This window comes from Xyrauchen texanus, chromosome 21, assembly GCF_025860055.1.
Source record: "Xyrauchen texanus isolate HMW12.3.18 chromosome 21, RBS_HiC_50CHRs, whole genome shotgun sequence".
In the NCBI taxonomy this organism is placed as follows: Eukaryota; Metazoa; Chordata; class Actinopteri; order Cypriniformes; family Catostomidae; genus Xyrauchen; species Xyrauchen texanus.
Genome location: NC_068296.1, coordinates 18593535 through 18603839, shown reverse-complemented (window position 1 = coordinate 18603839; position 10305 = coordinate 18593535). Strand labels below are relative to the sequence as shown.

The following is a 10305-nucleotide window of genomic DNA, read 5'->3' as shown; positions in this document are numbered from 1 at the left end:
CAAGTTAATAGGCAACCGAAAACACATTATATCTGATAAAAAACACAAAATAAATTATGTTAGATTAATACTATACATCTAATAACGTGAATGAATAATCAACAAACTGTATATTATGATATGACATGACCTTTTTACTGTGAAGAAATGTTTTATTCACCAGACAGGTTAGACAGCTTGACATTTTGAGTCAGACCCATTGTCACCAGTCGTTAATATTTTGAGTGAACATAGGTTCAACATTCTAATTTCTGTGATTTTTTTTCCAGTTGAAATACATATATAGCATATAATACATGAAATAATACAAAACAAACAACTTCAGAATTGTATTGTTCCTGTTTTTTTTGTCAGACACCAGAGTGAGTGACAATCCAGTATTTTATTTTCTAAAATCAGTGTATCCGTCTTTAAACTTGAATACTTATTGAGTCTAATTATATATTTAAAACAAATTATAATAATATTTGCCATGACTGTGCTCTCCGTGCACATACTGTATGAATATGGCCTTTAATGTCTCTAGTACCATTGTAAAGTCTATTCATTAAATAAACGGGGTGGGCTTGATCATAGACATTGATTAGAAGAACTACCTGGATGGGTTGAACCTGGCAGGCCAAACCTTCTCTCTAAATATCTGTAAGACTATCAAGAATCTGATAGTGGATTTCCAGTGGGAACATTGAAGAACAACAGCTGCCTTATAATTAGTGGAGAGAGTGAGCAATTTCACACACCTGCAATAACAGAACAAATGGATATGGATCAAACACAACAGCTCGATAAGTTTGGCACAGATCCCTTCAGAAGCCAGAGGAAGTTTAGGGTGACCCCCAGCTACTGTGAGCATTCTGCATAAGCACTATTTAAAGCATCTTGTCAGGTAGAATTACTGCCTGGTATAGGAGCAGCACCACTCAGGATGTAAAATCGTGCAGCCAGTCAGCTGAGTGCATGACTGGGGATATAGTCTGCAGGACAGCTACTGGCAAAAAAGGCCAGGAATATCATTGAAAAACCCATTCACCCAGACAACAGCCACAGCCTTGTTACCATAGACTTTGGCTTATCCATAAATCTTAAGATGGAGCTGCTTTCCCCAGGCCACCCATATCTAGTATGTACACTGCCAGGGGCCAGCACACTGCATGATGACCAAAATATAGTGAAGCAGCAACACAAAAACCTGAACAGACTCCCAGTAAGCACATTCATCTGTCCGTGTACATAGCACACATATTTTTTTGCATATTGTTATATTTACACAGATCAGATTTTTTATAATATTTCTAGAGATCTTGTTTGTTTTTTTTTGGTGTTTTTTTTTAGGATGTTATCATTTGGGTACATATTTATTGGTGAATTTGAAAATGTTTATCTATTTACTTTTTTTGTCTTCTGATGACCACACACTGCTCACAAAATGAACCTGAGCTGAGTATTTACATTGGGGGGATCCAAAATTGTGCCTGTTGTAAGGGATTTAAATTATCATCTTAATACTGCAGACAAAATATAAACATAAATATAAAAGATTTTCTGTTGTGCTATGGCACTTCTACAAATCCAATGTGTCCAATGTACACAGCCAAATTATTGTTACTATAGTGACCCCTTGTGGAAAGAAAGAAAAAAGCCCTTAATTTTGAAAGGGTGTCCTTTCCAGTGAATGCTTTTGCCATTGCTGTTTTAATAATTATTCTAAAAATGCTGTTTTATGTATCAATAAACAATATAAATATATTTAAGTACCCCTCTGTAATTAATTTTAAACATGAGGTTAATTAATTTATAAGCATAGGAAAATATGTGCAGGGGAATATAAATACATACATTGTTGGGGAGTAACAGAATGCATGTAACGGGATTACGTATTTAAAATACAAAATATAAGTAACTCTATTCCACTATAGTTATAATTTAAATCATTGGTAATTAGAATACAGTTACATTCAAAAAGTATTTTGATTACTGAAGAGATTACTTTGCATTTTAGTGTCATTATTTTCATTTAATATTTAGTCCTTTCAGATGGAAAAATGTATTCATCTAAATTATGCGATCCAAAGTGCATTTGAACAGCGGTGAAACACATTCTTATGATGGGTTAAATTCATACGAGCAGACAGAGTAAGTTTGGAGCAGAAGAAATAGAAACAATCCTTGTGTAAATTGTCAGCTTTACACTAAGTTAAAATACTATGTCTAGCCATTTTACATTCACATGTTACCAGATACATTTATATTTATTTATCAAGAAAATTCACATTGGATCATAATTTTTTTTTCCTAGTAGGACCTTTGATATTAGGGAAAAAATAGTGTTCTTGATAATAATTTTATATTGTTTTCCTGTAAAATATCAAAAAATCCTTAAAACAGGATCAATTTGATTTATTTTGTTTTAGAAACAACACTGCATAAGATATTTAGGTTTTTCAGCAAATGTATTTTTAACATGTGTATTTTGTCTTACTGTTTTTAAAGTAAAACCAATGAAAAAAAATCTATCAGTGCTGAAGAAGTAATCCAAAGTATTTAGAACACATTACTGACCTTGAGTAATCTAATGGAATATGTTACAAATTACATTTTACACCATGTATTCTGTAGCGGAATACATTTCAAAAGTAACCCTCCCATCCCTGTATATATATATATATATATATATATATATATATATATATATTTATTAGGTACTGTATCTGGTCACCATTTCTTTGACCAATTTCTCAGTTTTTTAATCATCCTTTAGTTTTTTTCAGTTTACACAAAGGTTCAAGCAGATTAATATTTAATACTACAAATATTCAATGACGTCTCTAAATTAACATGCAGTAAAATGTTGTTAAAAGTAATTTTATATGAAAAAAGAAGCAATAATCGAGCAGACTCGAATTTCACATGAGCTGAGGTAAAATGTTCAAACTCTCATAAATCTACTAGCACCACCTTGTGGCTTTAAGCGTCGTTAAAGTGATAGTACACCCACAAATACATTTTATCTCATAATTAATTCATGATCGTGCCATCCCAGATGTGTATGACTTTCATTCTTCTGTTGAAAACAAACAAATATTTTTAGAAGAATATTTCAGCTCTGTAGGTCCATGCAATGCAAATTAATGGTGATCCAAAACTTTGAAGCTACAGAAACCTAATAAAGGCATCATAAAAATAATCCATATGAATCCAGTTGTTAAATCCATATCTTCTAAAGTGATCTAATCGTTTGGGGCGAGAACAGACCAAAATGTAACACCTTTTTCACTGTACATCGAGGGAAAGAAAAGACTTGCACACAGTGCCCATAGAATCAATCTTCAAGGATATATATTAAGAGGCCAAAAAAGTGCTCAGTGCAAGAGCAAAATATTTTCGATTGACATCATCAATCATGCATGTGCAGAGCTTGAAATTATGACCGTCAAAGAGACTGCAGATGTCATGATTTATAGTGAAAAAGGAGTTACAGTTTTGTCTGTTCTCAACCAAAACCAATTGGATCGCTTCAGAAGACATGGACTAAATCACTAGCGTCATATGAATTACTTTTCTAATGCCTTTATGTGCTTTTTAGAGATTCAAAGTTTGGGTCACCATTCACTTGCATTGTATGGACCTAAAGAGATGAGATATTCTTTTAAAAATCTTTGTTTGTATTCTGCAGAATAGCAAAAGTCATACACACTCCATACCAATTCATTATTACAATTCTAAAGTTTGGACACACACATACCTAACACTATAAACACCTTCACACACTGGATGTTCCAACATGAAAACAATGTGCTTAAACACCGTATATATTGAATTTACCCTCGTGAAGAAGTATCTCAACATCACGTATAGCCCCCGCTTTTTTCAAAAGTAAAAAAAAACCCCAAAGATTTCATTATGGGATTATTAATCTGAAATTAAATCAAGTTATCCACATACTTCTCTTCTGCAACATTTAAGACACATTATTGCCAGGGTTTTAACAACAACTACATTCAAATACATGAAAGAAGTGAAGTTCAAGTGTACTTAGACTTAGATTAAACACTGTTGCATTAGAAAAGGAAAAAGAAAGAAGGTCACCAGGTATATATAAGCATAACATATTACGTATCAGCACTTATCTTGTTTCCTGGTTCATTGAGACTCATCACAAGCATATTAGCGTCACAGGAGCGAGCACGTCTAAGCCCCGCCTCTTCTCTTTAACTTGGTTAACCGCGGAGGACACGCGCCTGATCTCTCGCAGCATCTCTTCAAAGGACATGACCGGACTTAACACTCAGAGAATGGAAGCTAACGTCGTGGTACTCGGCACAGATAATGTTGGAAAATCTGGTAAGAAACTACGTGTTGTGCATCCATAAAAATGCATTTATTTTCTTTGGTGTAGCCTACTTTACTTTGTTACTTTGTTGAACATCCTTAATTTCAGAACTGTTGGCCAATGACTAGACTATAAACGACTTTTGTTTTGCAGCACTCATTGTCCGATTCCTGACTCGTAGATTCATCGGTGAATATGGAGATATTGGTAAGTTACCCCTTCATTTTGACTGCGTTATCATTTTCGTTTATTATTTTTGAAAATTACATTTAGTTTGAACTGTTGTCCTCTACAGAGTCCCTTTACAGTCACAGTGTTGTTGTGGATAGACGAGAGCAAACTCTGAATATATGGGATGCACCATATTCACAGTCACAGGTGATTCAACATTTCAGAAGCTTTTTGTAAAGAGTCACTAGTATTGTTGTTATTGATTTATTTCTGTGAGGTGTTGATTTAGTGAATAGACACAACAAATATCAGATATGCAATCTCAGATGTTGATAAAAATACCCTATGAAAAGAAGTATTGAGGAAAAGTTTCTTCTCTCAGCAGGACATGTCTTATGGATCCTTGATGTGTGAGAAAAGAGTCCAGTGGGCAGATGGTTTTGTGCTGGTCTACAGCATCTGTGACCGAGCCAGTTTCAACGCAGTCACCAGACTCATTCATACCATCAAAACCTCCAAGGAATTTCTGGGATTTGAGAAGATGCCCATAGTTATCGTGGGAAACAAGAGGGATCTGGACCATCGCCGTACAGTCCTTAGTGAGGAGGGCAGGCTACTTGCACTCTCCGCAGACTGTCACTTCTATGAGGTCTCAGCTGCTGAGAACTACCACAGTGTTCTGATGGTTTTCCATGGACTGGTGAACTGCATCAGGGAGTCCAGGGTGTCTGTGAAAAAATTAGCAGGCATCAAGGGCATTGTGAAAAGCATGTCTGCAGTGTTCACCCGCAGGCGAACGGATTCGCTGTGAAGCTGGTGGGAGCTCTGGAAATAAAGCTTTAAGTGGTCTGATATGACCCATTTTAGAGGAACATGTCATGCTTGGCCAATTGCTGAGGCTTGTACAAGAGCCCCTGATATCTCCTATGACTACAGCTGGAGTGGAATACTAACAGAAGAGTACTCCAGAAGACCTAGTGGGTCTGCTAAGGTGGTGGCCTCTTTCTGAGAACATGCATGGTCAATGAAGTGATATAATTGTGGCAAAACACTGACCAGATTTTATCTATCAAAAGTGGAGTGAATATTTCACTGTAAAGTGGGAAATATGTTAAAATCCTTTGCCTGCTTTAAGCACAATAGGCAGCAATGCTTCTGCATATAAACTTTAGTGGTGTTGGCAACAGGCTGGTAAACACTGGTGATAAATGCTGTGGGAATTTTTCACGTGTCAGTGCTACTCTTCTGATGTGCGGTGGTCTAAAAATATAAGCAGATGCAAGGTAACATTGTCTTCTGCTACATTTATGAAATACAGCTAGTCTGCCACACTAGAGGTATCATCATACAAAGAGCTGTCGTTCAAGGCCATCTTGCAGTTAAATAACAATGGACTATTTGAAGATGTGCTTTCACCCCTACATACTCTCTTATCCACAGAAAAAAACAAAGTATGCATTTTCCCTGGCTTTTTGAGGCCGTGTCAGTGCTTTATGAAAAATACTCACATGTATTGATTTCTAGACCACACATTGTCAATACAAAACCAATAACCCCAAAGAAGGTTTTGCCACGAGTGTCATTTTACAGAAAAATGTTACCATCATCAGTCAATGAATATGCTGTATTTGTAAAAGATTAAATAATTGGGAGTATATTGTCACTATCAAAATTAGTGGTCAAACTATTTCCCATGTTAACTTGATGAAGATAATCTGAATGAAAAAAAAAATCATAATTTTATATAGTACAGTATATTAATAGATCACATTCATATATCACAAGTACGCATGGCTTTTTATAGATTTTTTTTTCATTGATTAAAGAGAAATTTAAAAAAATGAATGATTCCTGTGCCCATTGTTAATATCTTAAAGGAATAGTTCACCTAAAAGTGAAAATTCTCTCATCATTTACTCACGCCATCACAGATGCGTTTTACTTTCTTTCTTTCTGCAGAACACAAACAAAGATTTTTAGATAAATATCTCAGCCCTGGAGGTCACAATGCATGAGAATGGTTACCAAAATTTTGAAGAACCAAAAAGCACATAAAGGCAGCAGAAAAGTAATCCATTAGACTCCAGTGTTTTAATCCATGTCTTCTGAAGTGATCTAATCAGTTTAGGGCGAGAACAGACCAAACTATAACTCCTTTTTCACTAGAAACCTTGAAATCAGCAGTCTCCTTTGGCGATCATGCTTTCAAGCTCGATTGCATTTCCTATAGCACCATCTAGTGCTCTGTGCATGTGGTCAAGCACTAGGAAGTGTAATCGAGGTTGAAATCATGATTGTGTCTAGAGGCAAGATATACAGTGAAAAAGGTTATTTTGGTCTGTTCTCACTCAAAATCGATTTGATTTCTTAAGACCTGGATTAAACCATTGGATTCATTTTCTATCTGAGATATTCTTCTAAAAATCTTCATTTTTGCTCTGCAGAAAAAAAAGAATCATAAACATCTGGAATGGCATGAGGGTGAGTAAATGATGAGAGAATTTTCATTTTTGGATGAACTATTCCTTTAATAAATATACATATGACTTTACCACCTAAGGAGTCCACTCATACAGTTTTAAAGGCTGTGACGTGGTAAGATAAAAAATTTAATTAATTCCCCAATTGTGGTTTTCACCACAGTCCAAATTCTGTCAACAATACAAAGTCAAGGGTCACTCTTGATGTAATGACAAAGTGTTTGTGCTGCTGCTATTATTATTGTTATTATTAATACTATTGTTGCTTTTATTATTAAAAGAGTCATGCATAAATATTCTGATTTGTATTATTTTTCTAAGTACTAGTAGCCTGTTTTATTTATTCAGACAATTATGAACATTTTGTTTGTATACAGGTACACAAAACTACACAACGTTGCCTGCTGAAAAAAAATACATGTATGAACAATCTGGATCTCCATGTCCTCCATGCGAGTCAACTGTTACTGCTCATCTCCAAATGGGATCTCTCCCTGCACTTTCCCTAATTGCAGATTCAACTATTAGACATAGTTAGCATTGTTATTGTTCTTAAGGTTAATATAACAAATGATTGCAATATTTATATATATATATATACATATATAATTTTTTATATTAGGCTGTGCATCATTTTTATTTTTTTTTTACTGTACAATTTCACATGTATTTGTATTACAGTAGCCTGTGCTATATTATCAAGGCATTAATCCAGACATAATAAAAATAGTTGGGCTCAGGAGTTTTAAAAGTAGGCCCTACTCGTAGCAAAATACATGTGCAAATATAAACAGGACGTACAGGTGAAACTCGAAAAATTAGAATATTGTGCAAAAGTTCATTAATTTCAGTAATTCAACTTAAAAGGTGAAACTAATATATTATATAGACTCATTACAAGCAAAGTAAGATATTTCAAGCCTTTATTTGATATAATTTTGATGATTATGGCTTACAGCTTATGAAAACCCCAAATTCAGAATCTCAGAAAATTAGAATATTACATGAAATCAATTAAAAAAAAAGGATTTTAAATACAGAAATGTCGGCCCTCTGAAAAGTATAATCATGCATATGTACTCAGTACTTGGTTTGGGCCCTTTTGCATTAATTACTGCCTCAATGCGGCGTGGCATGGATGCTATCAGCCTGTGGCACTGCTGAGGTGTTATGGAAGACCAAGATGCTTCAATAGCGGCCTTCAGCTCTTCTGCATTGTTTGGTCTCATGTCTCTCATCTTTCTCTTAGCAATGCCCCATAGATTCTCTATGGGGTTCAGGTCAGGCGAGTTTGCTGGCCAATCAAGCACAGTAATACCATGGTCATTGAACCAGGTTTTGGTACTTTTGGCAGTGTGGGCAGGTGCCAAGTCCTGCTGGAAAATGAAGTCAGCATCTCCATAAAGCTTGTCTGCTGAAGGAAGCATGAAGTGCTCTAAAATGTCCCGGTAGACAGCTGCGTTGACTCTGGACTTAATAAAGCACAGTGGACCAACACCAGCCGATGACATGGCTTCCCAAACCAACACAGACTGTGGAAACTTCACACTGGACTTCAAGCATCTTGGATTGTGTGCCTCTCCATTCTTCCTCCAGACTCTGGGACCTTGGTTTCCAAATGACATGCAAAATTTGCTCTCATCAGAAAAGAGGACTTTGGACCACTGAGCAACAGACCAGTTCTTTTTTTCTTTAGCCCAGGTAAGACGTTTGACATTTGAAGCCCATGTCCAGGACCCGTCTGTGTGTGGTGGCTCTTGATGCAGTAACTCCAGCCTCAGTCCACTCCTTGTGAAGCTCCCCACACATTTGAATGGCCTTTTCCTGACAATCCTCTCCAGGCTACGGTCATCCCTGCTGCTTGTGCACCTTTTTCTTTCACACTTTTCCCTTCCACTTAACTTTCTATTAATGTGCTTTGATACAGCACTTTGAGAACATCCAACTTCTTTTGCAATTACCTTTTGAGGCTTTCCCTCCTTGTGGAGGGTGTCAATGATGGTTTTCTGCACAACTGTCAGGTCAGCAGTCTTCCCCATGATTGTGAATTCAACTGAACCAGACTGAGAGACCATTTAAAGGCTCAGGAACCCTTTGCAGGTGTTTTGGATTAATTAGCTGATTAGAGTGTGACACTTTGAGCCTACAATACTGAACCTTTTCACAATATACTAATTTTCTGAGATTCTGAATTTGGGGTTTTCATAAGCTGTAAGCCATAAACATCAAAATTATATCAAATAAAGGCTTGAAATATCTTACTTTGCTTGTAATGAGTCTATATAATGTATTAGTTTCACCTTTTAAGTTGAATTACTGAAATTAATGAACTTTTGCACGATATTCTAATTTTTCGAGTTTCACCTAATAATGTAACAGCAAGCTTTACTCATATCACTTGTAAAAAACATAGATTATCTACTCCTCAATATGGATCAACATCTTGGAAAGAAAACAATGAAAGCTGTTAATTGAACAAAAATGCACAATTAGTAGCGAATCCTATTTGAAACAATTTCTTTTAATTTGTGAGACTGGTGGAACACTGATTTCATGGAGAAAAACACTTTATTATACTCCTTATCCTGGTTTTTCAAGGGATTTTTAGTAAGATGGAAAAAGATCTGTCCTGACTTACTGAAGCAAAATCAAAACACCTATATTTAAAATGAATAATCCACAATTGTGATCTGACTGTTGTTACAATATCAATACAATTAAAAAAGAACCAAGGCTTTGCCCAGAGTCATTGATGAGATTTGCACCATTTCTGTAATTACAGTTAGTAATTATACAATCAGTCACAAATTATGCAAGAGTCTTCTTTACTTTAAGCTATCACTCATCATTTTGCCCGTCATCTATCATTACTAATATAATTATATATGCAATGCTCAGTCACACTACAATTTCTTTCTTTTCTTAAACTATTTTAAAGGTATAGTTCACCCAAAAATGAAAATTCTCTCATCATTTACTCACCCTCATGCCATCCCAATTGTGTATGAGCTTCTTTCTTTTGCAGAACACAAAAAAAAACTTTTAGAAGAATATCTCAGCTCTGTTGGACCTTACAATGCAAGTGAATGGTAACCAGACCTTTGAAGTTCCAAAAATCACATTAAGCCACATAAATGTAATCACGAGACTTTGGATTAATACATTTTAAGACAGTGGTTTAATACATTAATGAAAATCTTCAATTACATTTTTACTTCCAAAATGTAAAAGAATGTTAAAGTGGAGATTTATAGTAAAATGACTTAAATATTGATCTGTTTCTCACCCACACATATCATAACCCTTCTGAAGATATATATTTTA

At 35.3% G+C, this 10305-nt stretch overlaps 1 protein-coding gene across 2 annotated transcripts; it reads left to right on the top strand.

The window, feature by feature from the left end:
* Nucleotides 1-4202: 4202 nt before the first annotated feature.
* Nucleotides 4203-7391, top strand: LOC127661800 (ras-related and estrogen-regulated growth inhibitor-like protein). Of its 2 annotated transcripts, none has more exons than XM_052152696.1 (4): nucleotides 4203-4341; nucleotides 4484-4537; nucleotides 4626-4708; nucleotides 4887-7391. In XM_052152696.1, the coding sequence occupies exons 1-4, from the start codon at nucleotides 4269-4271 to the stop codon at nucleotides 5310-5312; spliced, it is 636 nt and encodes a 211-aa protein (XP_052008656.1). In that variant the 5' UTR covers nucleotides 4203-4268; the 3' UTR covers nucleotides 5313-7391. The 2 variants fall into 2 exon arrangements, with proteins under 2 accessions (XP_052008656.1, XP_052008655.1); XM_052152695.1 differs by having other exon boundaries at nucleotides 4884-7391.
* The last annotated feature ends 2914 nt before the right edge of the window (nucleotides 7392-10305 follow it).